Source organism: Eurypyga helias, unplaced genomic scaffold (genome assembly GCF_000690775.1).
Source record: "Eurypyga helias isolate BGI_N326 unplaced genomic scaffold, ASM69077v1 scaffold29186, whole genome shotgun sequence".
Classification (NCBI taxonomy): domain Eukaryota; kingdom Metazoa; phylum Chordata; class Aves; order Eurypygiformes; family Eurypygidae; genus Eurypyga; species Eurypyga helias.
This window is the reverse complement of record NW_010257691.1, coordinates 19,461-42,299: the sequence shown is the minus strand read 5'-3', so window position 1 is coordinate 42,299 and position 22,839 is coordinate 19,461. Positions and strand designations below refer to the sequence as shown.

The 22,839-nt window shown below is 36.6% G+C and overlaps 1 protein-coding gene across 1 annotated transcript in view; it reads right to left on the bottom strand.

Annotated features, from left to right (window-relative positions):
* Window positions 1–22,839, bottom strand: part of ROBO2 (roundabout, axon guidance receptor, homolog 2 (Drosophila)) — a gene marked incomplete at both ends in the record, with an annotated part of 55,271 nt that overhangs the window by 24,868 nt on the left and 7,564 nt on the right. The window contains 6 exons of the mRNA XM_010154119.1: window positions 963–1,194; window positions 7,831–7,952; window positions 12,130–12,296; window positions 14,042–14,207; window positions 14,920–15,001; window positions 19,127–19,332. Coding sequence (XP_010152421.1) covers window positions 963–1,194; window positions 7,831–7,952; window positions 12,130–12,296; window positions 14,042–14,207; window positions 14,920–15,001; window positions 19,127–19,332 — 975 coding nt within the window. The remainder of the gene's footprint in view (window positions 1–962; window positions 1,195–7,830; window positions 7,953–12,129; window positions 12,297–14,041; window positions 14,208–14,919; window positions 15,002–19,126; window positions 19,333–22,839) is intronic.

Sequence of the window (22,839 nt, the reverse complement as noted above, 5' to 3'; positions counted from 1 at the left end):
GAGTGCACTCAAAACCCACTAAAACCATATGAGCATTTTGAAACTTTACCAGTATTTCTTTCCCTTGCTCTGAAAGAAATCAATGAAACAGAAGATGAACCCTCATTGTTATGATCATCTTTTTACTTCTACAGGAGAGATTCTCCAGGCAAAGGTTGCATTAGATAGGCAGAAAGTTAAGTTTGTTGCACGTTTCTGAGAGAAAAAGATAAAAATTATTTATATCTCACCCTCACTCCCTTTACTTTTCAATAAAAAAGCAGTCCTGGAGTACATGTTTTAGCAGAACTATATACCACACTACATGCTATAGATATAAATGCTTGTGCATTTCAGTAGTGTAAACTAGTTACAATGTCTGCATCCTGCATGTTTCACAGCAGCTTGAAAGGTACTTAAGGAAATCCCCTCAAGGACTACATAGGGCAGGTTCATGAATGGTGTGCTAACAGAAACGATAAAGTGAGGGAACTCCCTTGAGACTGGAGTTCCTTTAGGCTACTTAAATATCTGTCCTTCACTAGTCTCCATTTCCCAATCAAACCGTTCATCCACATTACTACTACCCAGTCAGAAAGATGTGCTTAATATCAAACACTCATCTGTAAAAGGTTTCATTTATCAGTTTTATTTTCGAAATGCAGACCAAAGTCTTCTATTGCAGCAACAGTGGTTATAAAAGAATGGCTGCAGTGCTCGCCTTGTGGAAGACTCAAAGCCACCTGTACATTAGAAGGATGTATCAGCCGGAAGAACATAGTACTGCCCCAGTGCTTTCTCATGGAATACATACAGCACAGAACTGAATATACTGAATTCTAATACCAACCAGAATAAACAGAAATGATGTGGAAGAAATAGAGCTGAACATATGCATACACGCCACAACCAAAATGGTCACTCTTGATTCACCTCCAGTGCCAAGTATGGAATCCTCTTGCTTTTCTGACCATTTTACTAACCTTCCTCTGTGGTACGAGCAGACTTTGATTCACTGTCCATTCCTTGGAATTCATTGAAGTAAGGTCGAACTTTAATTTCATAAGTGGCTCCCTTTTTCAAGCTGACAAGGACAGCGCTGCGCTCAGTTGGGACTTTGACCTCCAAATTTTGCCATACAGCTGGAGAAGGCAAGCCAGATGTTTGGCGGTACATTACTCTGTAGCCCTGAATAAACTGGGATTGGCGGTCAACCTAGAAACGACATTAAATAATACATCAATAAACACATTAAAGTAACAAAACTGTATAAAAAGAAAGCAAAACATTTGCCTCAAATACTTTTGTCCTCATGAAAGAGGAGAAAATTAACAGCTGTTGAAGCTACTGTATTTAAAAATCAAACTGCCTTACTGTAAGTCAGCGTTGTCTACGAAGAACTTGTTTCTCACACTACTTGTTACAGAACATTTCTTTCCATTTTACTTTCTCCAGCTCTATATATCATGACTAATACCACCTTAAATCATAAACCAAAGCCCCACTCCTGCAACAAATCATGAAAAGAGAACTTTGGCATAATGCTTACTGCATGTAAACTTATTAAGCACATCTTGGCTACTGATGTGCTGGAATAAGAGAAGAAAAGAAAAACAAACTCTTTTCAGAAAAGGACAAGTCTTTGAAGACACCCTACATGCTTTCAGTTAGTCCATTACTTGGCTCACAGCTCATCTTTTCATGAGATGCTCAGGAAAGTAAAATAAACATAAGACAGATACAGAGAAAACAACTTCCAAGGACATGTGCTGTTTCTTGAGTTCTCAGTCTAAGCAGCCTCTTTGCATCCTGAGGTTGTAATGCTCTCAGGCCATCAGATGGAGATGGAATGGTGGTTTTTGGTTTATATTTTATATGTTGCTAGGCAAGCACAATTCAAGATTGGACCATACAAAGAAGTTTAACAGTTCTAACCTACTGCAGCTATTAATAGGATTTTTATTTGAAGGAAAAATGTGTTTTATCTTGGAGAGGTTGCATGCATTTTTTTCTCTTGAGGATAAAAAGAGCATGGAACAATGATTTGAGCTGTTATGATGTTTGCATTAATTTTTCCTGAAAAAAGCAGTCAAAACAATTTGATGGATAAAACCAAATCAAACCCAGCTGCTTCTGTAGCCATGAAATAGAGCCACAGACACTGCAGCACAAATAGCAAGACTAGCTGTTCAGTAAATTTCTTGGTTATAACTGAGATTAAAAAGTAGGATTTCTTTTCTGTTCTTGACAATTTGCTCTCTATTTCAAAATTAGATCTACATTTGTTTGACTTCTCTTAAGAATAAATAAATTTAAGGCTGAAAACACAAACCAGCATCTCTTATGCTTCTCCTACAATCTAGTTACAGTTTATTGAGGCATTCAGAGGGGACACAGATTCTTAAGACTTTAAAAAGCAAGGCAAGCAAGAAGAAAGCTTTATTTATGGGAGCAAAGCAGAAATGTCTTTCATCAAAACTGTCACTGTTAAAAACCTTGCAACATATGTTACAACAACATTAAGCTTGCATTTTATAAACTTCTCTACATTCACTTTAAGTGAATTTATGCACTGAAAGAGGGATATAACTCACAATAATAGCTTGTTAATACCGAAAGAATCAAGCTGTGTTTTTAAGAAGAACATTAAGCAGCTGTTTCCAGATGAAGGGAGTCTGTAAATCAGAGTAAATTGTTTTTATCCATGTTTGACTTTCATTAATTAAATGTTTTACGGAATAAGGACTTTATGAACCTCACGTTTACTACAAAATTCAGCAAGAATAACGCTTTCATGCACTCTGTAATACAGATTCTCAACCTAAACTACAATATAAGGCTATGATGGTTAATAATCAAATAGCGAGCTTGATTCCTGCGTAACTTCTGAGTTACAAGGTATGCTGAAAGACAGCATAACTTTGTTAGAACTTTCTGTTTCGACCTTGGTGTGCTTTTAAGCTCTACTGAGTGCTGCCTAGTGGAGAACATCTGAAAATTCAGAATTGACTAGGCTGAACTATAACAGCATGCTGCTACGAAAAAGTATGGAAACTGCTTTCTCTGGCACAGTACAAACACAAAGCAGCCACCAACTCACAAAGAACTGGGCTCCTATTGTATACCTATAGGATACTAATTTTGAGTGTATCACACCTTTGTATCTACTTACATATTGGTAAGATACAAATTATTCATACACCTCTTTTCTTCCTAGATTTTTAAGTTCCTGACCTAACAAGAAATATGAAAGCATGACGCAGTAGTACAACAAAGTTGTCACGCATATGGGTGCTATAAACCAGCTTCATTTGGGAACATACAAGTTTCACAGAGCTTTCAGTTAGAAGTTTGATCACAAAAGGGCTGAGTGATCTGTCCAAATTTCAGATTATTGACAGCAATTCTATTGTTCAGGGTCTGGGAGGGTACTTTCAAAATAAAATACTACGTATTTTAAATGTTTTCTATAAATATGATATTGCATTCAGTATAGAGGAGAGGATCTCTCACGCCCACTTAAAGCTAGTCTGAATGAACAGGGCCTCTCATATGGTCATAATGTTGGGAAACTACTCAGAGGGCCCTTCACTTATTGAGAAAGGTGCAATTTTTGTTTTGTTTGGAGTTTTCTGATTAATAAAAAAATTACTCTTGGATAATTACATGGATGAACCAGAGATATTTGTGAGGTATAGGACAAGTAGATTTCACATATACATGCACACACATATATGTATACATATGTACATACCTATGTGTATATGCCCACATATACATGCGCACACAGTCTTATATATGAAGCCTGTGATTTCATTGTTTCTTCTGTTTATTACGTGTCATGCCACTAAACAGATGCTTAGCATTGAAGAACTGCGTTCAGCTGTGCTAAGCAACAAATAACTCTATAGTTTTGGTACATATTCACATGCAGAGTTGTAGAAACATATACTGTGATTTGATGAAAGAATGTAATAATTTCTAGGTATTCTCCTTTTGTCTTTTTTTTTTTTTTTTTGGTAAATGGTTGCCACTTCCTCATAAAAAGTACTTAGCATTAATACAGAGCTTGCAGGAACTCTCCACACCGAATACTGGGACCAAAGAATATTTCTAGTCTTCCTGTGACACTCTTAACTGCTCTTGAATCTGTACAAGCAGCAGTGACATCCACTGAAAAGAGCTACAACAGTTGCTGATCTAAAGATACACTTTTTCCCTCAAAAGACAGATAGCAGAAAATGCAGATGCTCCTTCAAAAGACAGAAGAGAGCAATTACTAGGTAGGTTCTGCTCAGCACTGACCTACTGCTTTAAGGTGACCTACAAGGAAAAGTGATCCTGCATGCTCCTTCTCACACTCTTTTACAAGCAGGAGGTATCTACAAAACTGACGAGAGCTCTCCATTTTTGCAGAACAGGAAACTCATTTTCCCTGCATGTTCTAATCTGCACATCCCACAGCTCAACAGAAGTCAGGTTCAGTGGCTATTGGAGCATTCGGTTAGGCTATTAGGTTGTTAAAAAGATGGCAAGAAACTGGTAATGCAGCTTCTGCTGCAAATACAAGCTCCTTTCAGGCAAACCTGCTAATCTATACACTGAAGACATTTAGCAATATGCTCTTTTGTATGTAAATTTCTACACATAAATATCTTAAGTAATACTCTACTCCCAAATCAGTACCCACAGCAATTCTCCATCTGGGTAGAATACCTTGCATACTGTGCTGAGCTTACAAGTACAGACTCACAGTAATCTCTGGAAATACGAACAGCAGTAGTATATTTATCTATCCTACAGGAGCAAGACAAAGGGTGACGATACACTGGAATATTGCCTAAAGGCCGTGACTCTTGAAGATTCCAGAAAAGTACATTTACTTAAAATCAATGTCAAATAAAAAGAGAGGTAAATAAATTATCCTTCTGCCTGGTAGCCTTCTATAAGGCAGTGAGGATTTCAAAGCAACAATTCTTTTGCCATATTAAAGAGTTGCATTTTTTTCCTGCTTGTGCCCTAAAGCTCCTGTGCTAGGAAACCTTTCATATTTGGCCATTAAGCTCTCTGTTTAATGCCCAGTGAGGCTAGAAGTGCTGCACTATAGTTGATGTCAGCTAAAAAAGTGCTTGGAATACACAATATGCTGTTGAAATGCAAAATGCTTTGATAAAAAGAAATATAAATCAGGCTCAAGGTTTAAAATTAGCTATTTGGTAACAGTGGGCATATCTGATTCCGTCAGTCTCATCAGCAATAAACATCTGAACACCTCACCTCTTTATGTGTAAAGTTAGAATAATGACACATTTTTCGCTGCGATGTTAAATTCAGTATTTTTTGTGAAGCACCCAAACGTTACGGTTGAGAGCATGACAGATAAGCAAAGCATGTGAGACAAACTACTAATTTTTTATTCAATGCAAGGTTTCAGTGGTATGAATTTAATAAGACCTGGCACCACACAGTGAATAAAGAAGATAAAAAGAAATGTTGAACAGCTCCTGTATGTGAGATCCTGTATGTGACCAGATAATTACAGGTATACTCTAATAGTAATGCACAAGAGGGATAAATTTAAGTGACAGTGAAAGCTTAACTTCTGACATTTCTCTGCTTTTATTTAATACTGACTTTATAAGCCTGACCTTTTATAACACAGAAAATGTGTGCATATGTATGTGTATGTTTTAAAATTGTAATACAGTAGCAGAGAACTGTTTCTGAAATTTTAAACTCAAATTTGGGAAAGGGGAAAAAAAAAAAAAAGAGAGAAAGGAAACCCAAAACAATATCTGAAAGAAGGGAGAAATTGGTGTTAATTTGCTGGGAGCCACTGACAGACACTCAGTAATCAAGGATGTTCCTTGGCATTCACTCTTTGAATTGCAGAAAGTCAACACAAAGAGTCTTACAACTCTCATGGCAATTCTGTCCTTCTGTAGCATAGCTACACTAGCTAACCATTTTATATTAATAGAGTGGACTTTATTCTCTGGATACAGTGGCTTTTTTCCCAGAGACTATGGTTAATTAATTGGTTTTGTTCTGGTTGCTTCAAAGTTTCTAATTAGCTGTTCCAGAGATCTCTTTTTGTGCCTTTCTTCCCCTGGGCAATTCCAAAAAGTCTCTACAGCAGCCTGTATGCTTGTCAGGTGACACAGGGTCACCACTTTGAAGGATCTTCCCAATAAGCTGATATCTATAGCATTCCTAACAATTCACCTCTACCTTACCAGGTTTACTTCACTCATAACTTGCTTAGTAGGGGCACCAAGAGACTCATTTAGATAGACAGACAAACAGACACCCACCCCACCCCCCATATATGTGTGTGTGTATATATATACACACACATGCGCACAGATAAATACATATATATTTCATTATAATATAATGACATTGGTTACACTGCATTAAATTGAATTCTTTTTATATTGGGCCTTCCTTTTGTAGTGTATGTTAAAGGAAGGGCAAGCCCATGAAACTGTATTTCTGACAGCTGTCACACCAAGAAATTAACTGAAGGAGCACCACCCAGAAGTGATCCAGGCTTACAATTACTGGCTGCCAACATCTGAAGTTTCTAAATTGCTGTCCCATCTGCCTGGGAAAAAGGGTTTACTACAAAGGTTAGTCAGCCTGTCCTGGAGTTATGTAGCTGAAACAGACAGCATTTTTACAAAGGCAAGCTGTGTGTTGACATCATCAATGGAAAAATGCAATGACATATTTTCTAAATAATCTAAGGCAGACAACTTCGTGGGTTTCTTTCTTTATTCTAATCTGTTCCCTGTCCATTGAAATCCATCAGATCAAGGATGGTGCATAAGCCCTTGTAAATATGGCTGAGTTTTGCAGAACCAACAGTAATCCTTATAATACACAATCTATCACCACTCTCCTTATCTTCTGTTGTATAATCCCCTGTACACATTAACCTCTTAGCAATATTACATGCAGAACAAAAACCCTGAGCAATGTGAATACCTCTTTACCAGAATTCATCCTATCTCACACAACTGTTTCAGTGACATGCAGCGCAGCACTATTTCTCTCACTATGCCACCCGTGGTTCTCCTTCCTCTGGAGCAGATGCCCCAAAAGCAAAGCACTCTTTTCTGGTGTGCAGCACTCCAGGAATGCTCCCTCTATGGATACAAATCCTTTCCTTCAAGCCTCAGGAAGGGAAACATAGCATTTTGAAAGCCAAACACTATATCAGAAATTCTACCCAGTAGTTTGACCCCTCAAATAGAAATGTTGTTAAGTACTGCCAAAAAGACTTTGGTCTTCTATAATGAAAGGACATCCACTGATTGCGGGCAAGGCTTATGCTAGAAAACCAGATGCTACACAGTGGATCAGGCATCAGCACCACGTGCTTCTGACTTCACTACCAGTGCCTTATAGGAAAGTTATTTTTGCATTTTAGGGTCACTAAATAATAGGATTATCAGAGGTTCCTATGCCTTGAAGTGGAAAGTTCTTTTTCACATAGCAATTTCATGTTGATATTTAACTTTGATTATTTTTTTGACATGCACACTAATGAGTCCACAGATCAATTACGCTTTAGATTATGGTGTTAAGCATATTCATTTTTATAATATTTTTCTAGTCAGACAGCTAGCTCACTTCAAGCTGAACACTGAAGGCTTTGAACCTGCCTGACTTGAAAGAGAAAATAGAACGTCCATTTCATTACCACATATATATGCCTGTATAACTTTAGTTTATCAGAGCACTTACATTGGGGTCAATATTGGAGCTTTTCAGAATAGTAAAAAAATGCAGGGTTAAATAGGCAAAATTAAAGTACTCTTAAGGTAATAATAACATAAGCCTTACCGTCCAAGTGACTTGAACTGTCGTGGGTGTCAGCACAACAGGATTATGCAGTCGTACAATGACGTCTCCCAGTTCTTTCTGGACTTGCCTGTGATCCACACCTTGTGCTGGTGGGCTGATATCTGCCAATGAGAAGAGTTATACATGGCATCAGTAAGAACTACTGAATAGCATAATGACTTGACACCCTTTATAGTACCGTTTTTAAAACAACACAGTGCTAAGGTTTAAATATGAACTCCAAAGCATACCAAGTAATGCAAAAAAACCCATTAACTTCTAGCTGCTTAGGAAATAATGAAATATAAAGATGTTAAAATGGGTATTCAGATTTGATGGCAAAGTTTTCTCAGATCTGGTAAGTGATGAGAGAGATGCCATATTCACTAGTTCCAAAATACTCAGATAATAATAATGTTGCCCAGATGACTGAAACCAAATTGGTTAGTATAATTGAAGAAAATGAACAGGGTATTTTTATTTTCGTAGAGCATACATAACATTAAGTCATTATATGTTTCCAAACTTTCACTAAGCTTCCCATCCCCACATACCATGCACACAAGAAACTAAACACTAAAAATGTCATTTACTTCTGCAAAGAAAACTTTCCCTTTACACATACAGATAATGAAATGTAGTGAAAATATGGAAAAAAGAATTAATTTATGAAGTCAATCTGATTCTGATCTAATAAAATGCCAACAAAAACATTCCACCACAAGAATTTTCTCTTTGAGATTATGTTAAAGATTCCTTAAAAGTGTGTGTGAAAATTAATAGGTGGAAATAATGTGGAAAAAAGTGAGACTTTATTGCAGCTTTCCAGTACCTGAAGGGGCCGACAAGGAAGCTGGGGGGGGACTTTTTACAAGAGCCTGTAGTGACAGGACAAGGGGTAATGGGTTTAAATTGAAAGTGGGGAGGTTTAGATTAGATACCAGGAAGAAGTTCTTCCTGGAGAGGGTGGTGAAGCACTGGAACAGGTTGCCCAGAGAAACTGTGGATGCCCCATCCCTGGAAGTGTTCAAGGCCAGGCTGGATGAGGCTTTGAGCAACCTGGTCTAGTGGAAGATATCCCTGCCCATGGCAGGGAGGCTGGAACTAGATGGTCTTTAAGGTCCCTTCCAACCCAAACCCTTCTATGATTCTATGATTATTTCTTCTAGTAGAAATCTGAAGGAATTTTATCACCTAATATACATTCGTGGAAAACTGTGACTCCATCTCCAGCACCACATGTGGCCCTTAGGTACCACATTTGGGTTATGCCATTGTATTAAACTGAATGAAGCTGTATTACGCTTTGTAAATTCAAACTAAAAATACAAAACGTGTCAGAAAATGCAGAAGGAGATGTGCAATGTGTCTTTTCAGTGATAGCTTCTGGAAATCATAATTTTCTGTTACATTGAGCCAAACGGAGAATGTCAGGCTATAGCTATCTCCTAGCTAGTACTATGCCCCTTCCCTCCAACTTAGACGGAAATTAAGGTACTTTCTAGGAGCCAATAAAGTCTGGATCCTTTCAATGGATCCTTCAAGGATCTTACAATGCCATTCTTAGTCAACAGTTACAGATGCCCTTTCTATGTCAGTTTATGTGGATTGCATAATGCCTGTTTGAAATACACATACTGATTATTTCTGCTGGAATGAGCTTGTAATTTTTCCAGAAGAGGGGATTTGGAACACAGGCACAGATTATATACAAAGAGACACAATATATCATGGTCATGCCTGTCTAGGCATCTGTGAATTCTGCTTGGTTTTGCCATGAGGTTCACTAGGCAAAGACACTTTCCCTCTTTTTGGATCAACATCACATCCTTGTGGAAAGAATACATACGTAAAAGGTTTATTTTCCCTCTCTGATGCTCTTGGATACAGGAATATGCAGCATGTGATTTCTTATTACCTTCTGAATATTATTAAAAAGAAATAAAAGTGCTGTTCAAATGAAACATTTAAATATAACAAATGAGTTTGAAACACGATTTTTAAAGAAAGTAGATTTGATTGTCAGTACTTCAGCTTCATAATTCTGGATTTTTATGGGTTCTGAGCCACCAATAAAAAATACTGCCACAGGCTTCTACTGATAGTGAAATGAAAATGGTTCCTTGGTCTCCGAAGGGAATATAATCCAAATATGGATGTCAGTGAAGGAGCTTGCCTAGCAAATTATGCCTCTTCAAAGTGACCAAAAAATAGAGAGATATAATAAAATAAATCTGTAAGACAGCAACTCAGACTGGTTTACAGGATGATAATTTATGCTGCTATCAACAAAAAGCTATGAACCTTGGTACAAAGTACCTACAGCTACCCGTGGCTGTATTTTAGGTTAAGCTACCCTATGGTATACAACCAACAGTGTACTTATGTTCCCTCAGATGAAAAGATACTGCTATGTAGTGTGTTTGTACAAACTCCATTTTATTTAATGGGACATACATCCAGAAGTGAGGGAATAACAGTAAGAAATGAGTATCAACATGTACATGTGGAATTCTGTTTTCTGGTATGTACACTTGGAAACATATGCACACGTGACAGTCACAGGGTAATGTCTTCTAAAGTAATTTTCACATTACTAGGAGACTCCTGGTGAAAAAGCAGTTGATCTGTCTGTAAGGATATCATCAAGTAATGGAATAATAAAATTATGACTCAAGCAAAACTGTCTCAAGAAGCTGTATTCTGATTACAATTAAGAGGTCTCCAAAATTAAATTGGTCATATATTTTCTCTACTCTCTCTTTTAACAGCTTCCAGTGGATTTACTATTAGTTGCTACTAATTTAAATTCTAGTCGTAGGATATTCTATACTTTCTTTAAAGTGTTTCTTTAATACATGTTTTGTTCTGTTATTAATCCAAACAAGAAATCAGCCTTTTTTTAGAGTAATTACCGACTTCTCTGTCCTTACCTGAAGTCAGTCATATAAGGTAAACCTTTTGAAAGTGCCTGATTGTCTACTTGTAGTTCACTAGTGAAAATATGCAAAAAATTCTATTACTGTGTTTGCTATACTTATTACCAGGAAATGAAATGCTCAGCTATTAAAGCAACCACAGGCACCTGTTGCAAATTAATATCATATAGCACTGTTATTGCTGCTTCTTTCTTCCTCCATGGCCACTGTGAATAGGCTTTCTACAGTGTGTCAGCTTCATCTGTGAGCTTGAATTGAATTCAGGCATAATTAGAAATCACATCAAAACATTATGCTAATTTTCAATTGATTTTATGATTTAATTCTATTAAACTGCAGGCTTGCAAAGAAGCTATAAATCCTGTACATGTCTCAGTGTGCTTGACTGCTAAACAGCTTCTGGAAATGGAAGCTGCAACACATGCCATAGCTAATTAAAAGACATGTTTTTACTGAAATCAAATTGCCTGTCAGTATGTCAGATAAAAAGTCTATACTTGACACTCAAATGCCAAACAAAGTTGTTTTTTTTAACTAGGTGATAAGTTATGCAGACTAAAAGGCTGGTGCAATGAAAAGTATGATTGTTATGTGATAAAGAAATAGAAATACCACAGTACTCTTGTTTCTCTCTTTCCATCTAGAACCAGCAAAGGACTCCACTTACACATGCTGGAGGCTGACAAAGGATACACCTTCCACACAAACTTTCATAACTTCCATAAAGAGAGACAGAGGATCTCACGGTTCATGCAATGGATTCATACAGTAATTCTGAAGTGAAGGTATATAAACAGAAGACCCATACTTTTCTCATAATCACTTCAAAATATTCTTAGCATGCAGATGCCTGAATTTACATGAATTGTCTGCCTACATGTTTGACAATCAATATACTACAGATATTTTGTGCAATTCTTTTGATCAAATCTAATGCTAAACACAGTGTCTGTCTGTCATAAACACTTGCTTTTGTAGTATATCCCTATTTTAAAAACGGAGAGGAACTAAGGACAGAAAAGATACTGAGGAGAGCATGGTATTCAGAGCACGTTTCTGAAAAGCTTGAGTAACGTCACTTTCAACAGAAACCAGGCATCAGGGACCACACCAAGTTTAAGTGAACTGCAAACCAAAAGGTCTACAGTGTACAAAGGATTAAAAAGTTAACCTATTTCTCCTGAACTCCAGATTAATAGCCCAAACATTGGGCTGTTTTTTATCTTTCTTGGTGAAGATCAATACATGATTTGTTCTGTCAGAGGGCTAAAGCCAAATGGCCAGACTAACCTACTGGTCAACTCTCAGGTCCTTCTTTCTCTTTCAGCTTAAGCACGTAAGCCTTAATAACTATCATTACCTTGTGTTCGAACAGGATCTGACATGGGGCTGGGATCACTCAGACCTTGTGAATTGATAGCTCTCACCATAAACAGGTATATTGTATTGGGCCGCAGTACTCTGACAGTGTAGAGCGTGGTCTTCACATGGTTAGCCACTGTTTGCCAACTATTGCTCACAGATTGACTGCAATGAGAAGAGGGTTGAAGATTATTGACTAATGTAAGAAAATAATAAAGAAGTTAAAGGTGCTGCTTTCGTAACCCTGTATCAAGTCTAAGTACAGAAAAAAATAGTAAAAGCAGAGTAAAAATAAAAGTATTTTTTTCAGTTAACTCATCAAGATGTGATAAAGAACCCCACAGCTGTCAAAAGTATTTCTCCTTTCAACAGAAGCAAAAGCTTTTGCTATCTCTCTAAAACAAATACCTACAAAAGGAAATTGTGGAAAGCTGTAAAGTAAATTTGAATGATAAATAGGCCTCTCTGGAACATAAAGCTTGGAAAAGAAAATCCTGTTAAAAGAATAACTTTCTATATTGCTAAGTAAATTATGCCAATAAATTGTCACTGGAAGAAACATATTCTCCTTGAACTGACTGAATTCACACTCAAAGTTACAAAAAAGCCTTCTGAAAACACGCTTGCAAATGAAAGAAAGCATGAATATTTTTCTGTTACTACGTTTTCCATTGGACATTATTATAATTAGATTACAATCCACTGTACGAAGAGATTTCAAGTGTGATTGTCAAAATAGCTTTTAATGAAAATGCCTGGCTTTTGTTAAAGTTATTGATGGAATGCCATTAGAGCTCATCTAGGGTGAAATGACACAAAAGTTTAAAGAGAAAATTTAATTTTATTGTGCTTTGTTGCATAGCATTGATTAAAAAAATCTTTAAATATATTAAAAGGAAAAAGAAAATGGAAAAGTACGAGTTTCACGTTGTTTCAATTGTTTCATTCATGTAATGCATAAAGGATAATTTCCAGAAAAAAATCAATAATCTGCATATACAGTAACGTCCTTTGCAAATTACCATAGCAGGATGAAGCATTGTCTCTGTAACTTCTTAAATCTGCATGCATGTGATTTTGACAAATTCTTGCACGAATTTTAATTAAAAGATGAACTAAATCATGTGTCATCCTTTGAAGATCTTGATTAAGGAAAATATTTAATAAAGTTCCCATTTTTAAGTCAAAGCATATATTACTGAAGCATGTGAGAGGTATGGCCGTTGCTTAAACAAACTTGCTGAATTTAAGCTGTTGCTTAAACAAACTCCTGAATTGCTGGAGCCCAGGAGTTCTTTCATGCCACATATTAGTTACTGCTGTGTGGAAGGGAGCATCTGGAATCTCATCAGCCTCAGGCTGCAAGATGAAATCCTACACTGTCAACACTAGCCTTTCCAGTTAAAATTTTTTATCTATCTAAAACAGTAAAAAATAGAAATGTAAAGTGCTTTGACTCTTCAATAGGTGCTCCTTTAACAAGTACAGGGATGAAATTATGCAGAGAGGCTTCAGGATTATTCATTTATTTTCACATTATTTATACTATGATAGTTAAGATAACACTGGCCCAAATGATTTGACCTGCAGCATTCCCACAGGAGACTCTCACTGATCATCAGTGCTAAAGGAAAAGCAACAAATGATGACTGCACTGCCCTGTTATGTTCCTGTTGATTTGAAGAAATAGATGGATGCTCCTCTAATTAATCAGAAAAAAGTGATAAATTAAAAAAAAAAAATCAATTTGAAAAATAAGCATCAATGCCTGCCATAGGAGTTGAGTCTTTCAATGAACTTCTAATGATACGTGTGAAGTCCGAAAGAACGCTGCAGTATCAGAACAGCTGGTACCAGGGTTTAAGCAAAATTAGAATGGAAGGAGATTAAAATTGTAATAAATCACATACCTAAAAGCCTCAATGATATATGCACTAGCTGGTAGGCTTCCAGGGGTCCCTGGCTGCCAGGACAGGGTGACACTGTTCTTAGTTACATCAGTGACCTGAGGTTTGGATGGCGGCCCAGGGAGGTCATTTATATCGTAATTTTTACTGACTGTTGCTCCACCGGATTCTGTGAGGGGCAAATACAAAACAGTTACTTTTTAACCTTGATTGTATAAATTTGAACAAAGTAGAAAATCAAAAGGAAAAACATGTCGAACATCTGCAAAGCCAGAATAACCAATGCTCTTAATCTGTAAAGAGCTAAGTCAACAGTTTCATTACCACATATAGTTTTGGATGAAGAGCCATCATTTTTTAGGTACATACTGAAAGAAAAAAAAAGGCATAACTCAAAAGATTATACATAAATATATATTAAAAAAAAGAAATAAAGAATAACAAAAAAGCCCAGATTTGCTGAAATTCACAAAAAATGCCAAAACCTCAGTTACTAGAAAGCTGAGACAGCTCCTATATCCAAGATCACCTCCTGTACTCACAGAGAGCACACTGGACTTTGATAGGCCTCTGTGTAGGCATAATAGTTTTCTTGCTCAAGCCAATTACTGGACATATCCATAGTTTATTAACGCTCCTGTTTAGAAAAGTTATAGCATACTGCTGTCACTGGAGACAAACACAAATGGTTGCAATGTCAATAGGCATTTAAGATAAAAGCAATTAAATGAAGGCATGTGAAGGAACCCGGCCTTCCCACCTAAAACTTCTCCATCTCAATCTCAGAATTTCTAGAATGGATTACTTGACTCAGACTTCTGTGATACAGTTTACACTTTCATTTTGTGCCAAATGAAAAACAGCCCCTGAGTATCGCTTACCTGTCACCTCCAGCACAGCACTCCAAGATGTCTCCCCACTGGAACTTGTAGCAACACAAGTGTAAGTACCAGTATCGGACAGCTAGACAGAAAATAGAGTAAAGGGCAGTTTTAACAACCTTTTAGAATCAGCTGTTTGAGTTTACTGTAATTTTCTTTTTCTAAATCTCTGAGCAACCTGCTCTAGTGGAGGGTGTCCCTGTCCATGGGAGGGGGATTGGAACTAGATGATCTTTAAGGTCCCTTCCAACCCAAACCATTCTGTGGTTCTGTGATTCTAAATGTTTGTTGGTGAGAAGGACTTAGCCGACATTTTAAATCGTATATTTATAAACAATCATTTAATTGTGAGTTACTTTTACAGAAATGTAAGAAGATCACTTGCTCCTAATGTTTTTCTAATTCTAACTTTCATATGGTTAATGGTACCAATACAGCATGTAAGTGCTACCAAGTGTCTGCTTTAGTGTCAATCTTTGTGTTGGCTACAACAACTGCAGGTGAAATCAGGTAACAACATAACAACAATTAACTTCTTAGAGGCTAAAATCTCACCATTCATTATCCAATGATGACACAGAGATGCATTTTCTAGCATCTGGAAAGCTGTGGCATCATCTTAGACTCTTATGACACATGAAGTCATTTCTATACAGGCCACCACATGTACAAATACCGCTGCTGAGACTGAAGTGGTTCTCTCTGTACAGACAGTCCTCCAAGCAATTTTCGAATGGCAAAATTAGACCAGATGCTACACCATGCTTACCTTTCTTCTGTTTCATGCAAGATTTTATTTAAGGCTTGCAAGGCACTTCGGTAGCAAAAAAAAAGCATTTGCATAAAACTACCATGATTTTCTTGTCAGTTCATATATTTCGAAATTATTTGGGAAAACCTTTTCGAACTATATTGTCAATATTAATCACACTGATGTATAAATTATTCTATTGGAAAATTTGCCAAGTGTTTTGCTATTGCTTACTGAAATATAAAGTTTTATGAGACAGGAACTAGTGAAGACTACAAAAATGTATGGAAAACGGTAACTTAACAAAGTAGAAAATATATAAAGGAAGCCCTCCTACCACTATGTATAAAGCTTGGTGATCTGGAATTGGAAGGAAAAGAGGGAGAGTGCTGACTCCAGTGATAAAGGAGAAGAATTATATTCACCATCAGATGACTTGACGGAAATAGGACTGCATCCAAGAAGCTTTATTGGACTTTAAGGAATTGTAATGGGTTTTCTGCTAAATGCAGATTGGCACTATAGCAAATGTGCTTATACCTCACTCTTCAAGAAGAATGTCAAGGCAAGTAAGTTAGATGATCTTTAGAATACTTGTTGATATATATAATTTAATTGATTTTAACTTTATCATGTTTGAATTTGCTTGGTATTTTCTTCAGATATACTGGGACTGCAGTGTACCCATCTTAGGGGCAGGAAGCAACTGATTAATGCCAGGTCAACTGTCTGAATGAGCATGTTTTTTCCGTGACATACAAGCAATAATTAAACCCCCCTGACTATCACTCAGAGACTCAGAATATAGACGTACTGCTAATGAAATGAGACTCTTGAAATGAGACAGATTTTCTGAAAAAGAGTGCGTTATTGCATTCTGAAGTAGTGTTTTGTTTTGCTTTGTCTGAGCTTTTATAAAATGTATAATTCTTCATTATGTGATAATGGAGAATATTTCTCAAGGCTGTGGTTCTCAACTTCATTTTTTTACTACCGTGACAGATAGTGTATGGTGTACTCAATGAAGTATGTGATCTACACAACAGAGTAACGTGCAGAAGGGAAACTCAACATACAATGCAAGCTGGAGAGTTGCTGCCTCTTGCAAGTTAAGGTGAATTATGTAACATTCCAGACTGTGGATGGATTAGATACAGACACAATGTATCGATAATACAATTATTTATACTTTTTTTGTCCTATGGGGGAAAAAAAACCCCAAACCCAACAGGGGAGGTGAATGGAAAATCTTTGCTATTCAGTAAAATAAACCATTTTCTTCCTTAGTTAATGCAGATGTCTAAATCCGGTGTGGTACACATCTACGAAGTAGAAAGGAGTTTTCTGGCAGTGTTGACCCGTCTGAAAGGGTACTGTGTGAGTGATGTATGTGAGTTTTTAGTTTTCTTTCTCACAGCAACTGAGAAGATTGGCTCACCAGAAAAATCTCTAGGTTCATGTTTATGACTGGCCCATAGTTCACTGTGATTGCTGCAAACTCATGAATAATTTGATTTACATATAGGAAGAGAGTTACATAGCAGAAGAGGATGGTTGCAAAGGTTGAAGTAGTAGTAGCTCATCTTCACCCATATCTTGGAATCTTTCATGATTACAATACTGATTATTATTTGTGGGGGGAGAAGGCGGCTGAAGACATGTGGGTCATAAATATTAATTTATTTTGAAATTGGGTATGTAAGTGTACTTGGACATATTTCCTTGATAGCTTTTGCTTAGGAAGTGTTGCTAACCTTTGCTCAGGTAGACCTGAGAGAAAAGTTAAACATTCCAGATTTAAATCCCTATTTGTTTAATAAAAATTGCAAGGTAGAGGAGAAATCTGTTTTTTATGGTTATGCGTGTTTTTTGTTCTGAAGTCTGAGTCAAACAGTGCACATTACTGCAATTGAGGGGTTTATAAAAAATGTCTTTCTGAGCCTTTAAGGAAAATTGGTTACTAGTGAATGAGCCACTTAAGGATCAATAAAAGCTTTGTGTCTTTCAAAACCACACTCACCACTAATACTGTTTTCTTCTCCCCTTGCAAGCAATTTTTTTTCCTTTCGTTTACAGACCTTTTGCCTCTAACAGCGAGATTAATGCGCTGGCATGATTCAGAACCTATTTCATTGTTTGCATAGCTGCATGCAGACAGGTATCCCAGGAGCTTCTGCCTCATGGACACTCCACAGAAGCCCATCATCGATTCCTGAAAGTTTGTTTGAAATCACTAAGCTTCCACCTTTAATTGCTTCTTTCTAACACTACTGGGGAATCTTGACTATTCAAGTGCACTCTTTAATCCAGCTCTACAGGAAAAATGCATTAACCTTCATGGCCTAAACCTGCCTTCAGCCCAGGGAGAAAGGATAAATTGTTTACTCAAGGAAAGCTAGCATAAATTTTTTAATAAATTCCATTTTGTTCCAAGGAAGTTAACAATTCATGTATGATCACTGATGAGGTGGTATCGGAAAACAAAACAGGTCTTTATGTCTTCTCCTCAGTAGCTGAGTTTATTGACATTTTTTTGGATGGCGAAACTAAGTGCAGAAATTACTGCTGATGCAATTAAATGGTTTCTGAAATTGTCTTTAAGTTCTTGACAAATAATTACATTTACTTTACTATTTTTCCATATACATGCTTGTCCGCACACACACAAATGCGCATTTTATCTTTGAAAAGGGAAAAATGAAAAGCCCAAACAGAGATTAGTGATGTGGTGCTTATCAACAATATTTGACATGCTATTCAGAATATCAGAAGATTTCTTTGTACTTTTCAGATACCGTATCATGCGTCAAAACGTAGATATAATGACATACATTTTATTTTAATAGAAATCCCTCTGCATATGACTACGTGTGTTAAAGTATTCGTTGTCTCCTCCCACCTGCAGCCTGATAGAGTACCTCCAGCAAGCGTAATGTCGGAATCAATCAGCCAGCTCAAGACTGCCAAGACTCATTGACGGAGAAAGTGCACTGCCAAACCCTGATGAACTCCAGAATCACTTGCTAGCACAATAGCTCCTTGGAAAATAATGACCAGGTGACGAAAGTTTTAACAGAGACAACAGGCCAATGGCTTCATGGTAGGATTGACTAAAAAGATAAGGAAGTCCTGTCCTCTTACAAGTCTGTGCATCCTCAACTCATGTTTCATTGCAACATATGTAAGATTTTAAATATAAATGCTATTTTTAGGAATTCTAATAGAAATATCTGATGTTAGTTTGGCTCTTCTTTTTCTGCCCCCCTTCCCTATACACAATGTCAAAGAATGAGATAGGATGTGGACTTGGTAAGAATTTTGTAGTAAAAGAGACAATTAAATTAATTTTGAAGACAACAGGCAGCAAGACAGCAGAGCTGCTTGAGGCACACACCAACAGCTCAAGACTAGCCATGATGTACCACTTGCAGTACTTCTTTTGTTACCACTACTCACCCGCAAAGTTTTAATCTGAAGTGTCCCCTGGTCCTGTATGGATGTTCGAGGGTCTCTGCCCAGGAAGGTGAATCCTTCTTTTAGCCAACTGATGACAGGAAGGGGGTCGCCAGTTGCCTTGCACTTGAGCAATGCTGTCCCATCCACTGCTAGTGTCTGATTGACCGGTCCCTGGAGGATGATGGGCGGAGGCCTATCTGTCAAGACTAAACAGTGACATGGGCATTGGCATCCTCACCTTTAACAATCTCTGCTGCATTAGCCCTTTCCGTGACAACATACCAGTTTTAGCAGACTGGTTTAAGTGAGCCTCTAAAGGCTAATTTTGGAAGACACACAGACAGATGCTAACAATCAAATGGTATATTTGAAAAACATTTTTGTAAGAATTTATTTTCACCACTGTGAGGTAACACCATGACATATAAACTCCTCTTAATCATCAGACTCATTTGGTTAAGACAGAATGAAAATTCAGATGTTGAATTCAGAAAATAATTGCGTTACATTTCTCAATTCTTCCAACTGAGGAAAGCACTTAAAGCACGTGTTTAATGTCACATCAAAATGGGTTTAATTGCTTACCTGATTTAGGGCCTAAAAGAGAAAATCTGTAAATGTTCAAAGTGAAACATAGTATCCAGTCTAGCCTGGGTACAAACCACATCCCCCATTCATGCTCAAATTGCAAATCTTCATCAGCAAAAATATGTAACAATAATACAAAACATATTCATAATCTGAGTGATCTAAATGTTTCCGGTAGAGAAAAGTTCAAAATCAATCAAGCCATTTAACAGCTTACTTTATTCATCACCTTTTAGAGCTGTGAACATTTTTTTCCCCTAATAATTTACATTTGCATGCTTGAAATACGGCTTAAAGGACTCTGTAACTAGTGAGTAAGTGCATGGCTGCGTGTAAAACTCATTCCATGACCAGTGGGATATCTTGAAGGTGAGGTAAAATGTTCATGTTAGCTTTTCTTTAAAGATCTATTTTTCATAAGTAATTCTGCTGTTGAACCTACTCTCTGAGCCATCTGCTAAGTAGGAAAATGTAACTCTTTGTTTCTAAAGAATGTGTTTATACAGAATGAATGTAAAATACTTGAATATAAACAAGGCTATGACTCCTGCATAAAATCAAAATAACAGAACCAAGAATTCATTTTTGTATATTTACCTGCCACACTGCTACTGTTTTAGATCTTTGAACAACTGAACAATTATATGATTGGTATTAAACAGAAATTCAAACAGGCAAGATTAGCTCCTAAACCAGTTAAAAGTTAGCCTCCCTCCACTGATGCCAACTGAGTTTGAATCATTTATTCTCGCTCAGAATCTATTTTGTTACTGTTGATACACAACACCTGACTAACAATCAGGTGAAAATAAGTTATTGTGAAGCAATATAGTTTCTATTGTATTTAAGCTGTTTGAGATGCAAATCTCTGGAACCTTCCACAGATTCAAAGCACTTTCATGTGGTGATACATTTTAAACGTAAAATAATTGTTTCTGAAATTGTAATTTTGTAAAAATATTAACTAAATTCTTTTGTTACCAAGGTACACAAAGGATAGAATCATTAGTAATAGCATCACCTTGGAATGTGAGTTCATCACATTTATTGCAATTGAAACCAAAAATAGAAAGCCAATACAGATTATTTATTAACACCATAATGTGGGAAATTCTGAAATATCACCCAGTGAAATAAGAGAACAGGAAACACTACATTACAAGAAAAGAGAAAATACAATGCATTTTTCCCTTGATATATGTATTTTTTTTTATCTCATTAAGGATGCCTCTGACTATGCAGTTCAGCCATGTGGTGAAATAAAAATTGATCTCAGCTCATACGTACTGTCAGAATACCTGCAGCAAGAGTATATTCAAATGAAAATTTAGCTGTGTCAGTTTTCCTTTAGATTTAAGCAAAACAGCAAATCCCAGTTTTCTAAGCAGCTAAAAATTAAGGAAAAATAATTACTTAAATTGCTAACTACTCCATTTCAGTTACTATTTGCTCCATCTAATTGCCCTTCATATGTGTAGCAATGTAGGTATTTTCAAAACCTACTGCATTACAGATATTGTTCTCTGGCATGTAATTAGGTTTTTTACAGCCCAAATGAGGAGCTCATAATCCTTTAAATAGCTCTGATCAATAGTGTAATTGAAAGTCTCCTGGCCAGAAGGAATCTTCATTTTCAAGGGTGTTATGGGTGAAAGACCACTACAGGTTTCCATGACACTAAGGCTAAAGGTTAAATGAACACTTAGGGTTTCCACTGATCTGTGAACGACTGTATTGTCTTCACAACTATGACTTGTAAATCTTCTCTAAAACGTGTATACATGCTTGTATTCCTACTACATAGGTCTCCTCATTAGTAAGGTTCCAAAACTCGGTTTGAGGTTTAAAAAGACATATACAAGCATTCTGAAGAACAGAGAGATAGTGGAAGATATCCACAAAATGGTTGGGGATTTTGTTACTTGCTTTTATAACATTTTATTTTTTAATTTAAATTTTACATTGCTTTCTCCTAGCAGGAGACTTTTATATCCATTCCATGGAAATATTATGTATGGCTAAAATATGTTCGCATAGTAAAAGAGAAGTTGATATAAAAATTAATGTAATTTTAAAAAAAGGTTTTGAAACCATTTGCCAGCAACCATATATTCATGTATTCTCGTAACTGAAAAATTATTAGACTCCTTTTGTGATAAAATGCAGTGTAAATTTTGATCAGAGTATCAAAGGAGCAAATAATGTTTGTTAATGAACAGTTGATTCACTACAAATGCAGTTTGAATCAACTGAAACCATGTTTGGGTGCAATTTGGTCAAATTACAACAGGAAATCAAAATAAGAGAATGAGAAAATGAAGTCTTTACTTTGGTGCTTCCAAAATCCACATTTCAGAAGTTTTCCTGGTGAATTAATGAGGAAAATCAGACACAAGTCACAAAATTCTCATGGTGACTACAAGTATAATAGGACAGGGTGCTCTCCTGAGAGGTGGAAAAGCAGAGTCCCACCCTTCCTCTGTCTTTTTTTTGCTGAAAAGCTTCACAGCAGGCTGTGGAATTGTTCTGAATCTCTCCTGTTCAAAACCATCACCCTTGCTATAAAACATGCAATATACATTTGATGGGGGATAAGAATCATGGTGGCCAGATTATCAGATGAGTAAACTTGAATGATATTAAATTCTTCCAGGAGGATCTGAGAAAGACATACACCAGAATATTCAATAGACCTATAGTTAAAAAAATTGCAGAGGAGTTTGGGAAAAATGCCTTACTGTCTATTCCAAATCACGGGGGAGGGAGCTATTGAGGTATGCTGCTAATTCCTTCTCTTTTTTCCTATCTGTTCTGAATTATCCTATAGAATATCCTATAGGTCCAGTCTTTTGTTTTCATTCAAAAGCCCAGAAACACAATCTTTTCAATTAATTTAATATCCCAAACCAGTTCATCTTTATTATGCCAGTAAAATCCATGGCGGGAGGTTAAGCTTGCTCTTCCATCCCAATATTCACCCTGAACAGCAACTGTTGGGTAAACTGGGCGAAGTAGGCTCATCCTACAATTGAGCATGCAATGGTCAACACTTCTATTAATAAATACTTATAATGACTAGATAAGGAGGAATTGAGATCTTCTCCAAAATAATCTGTGCATGACGG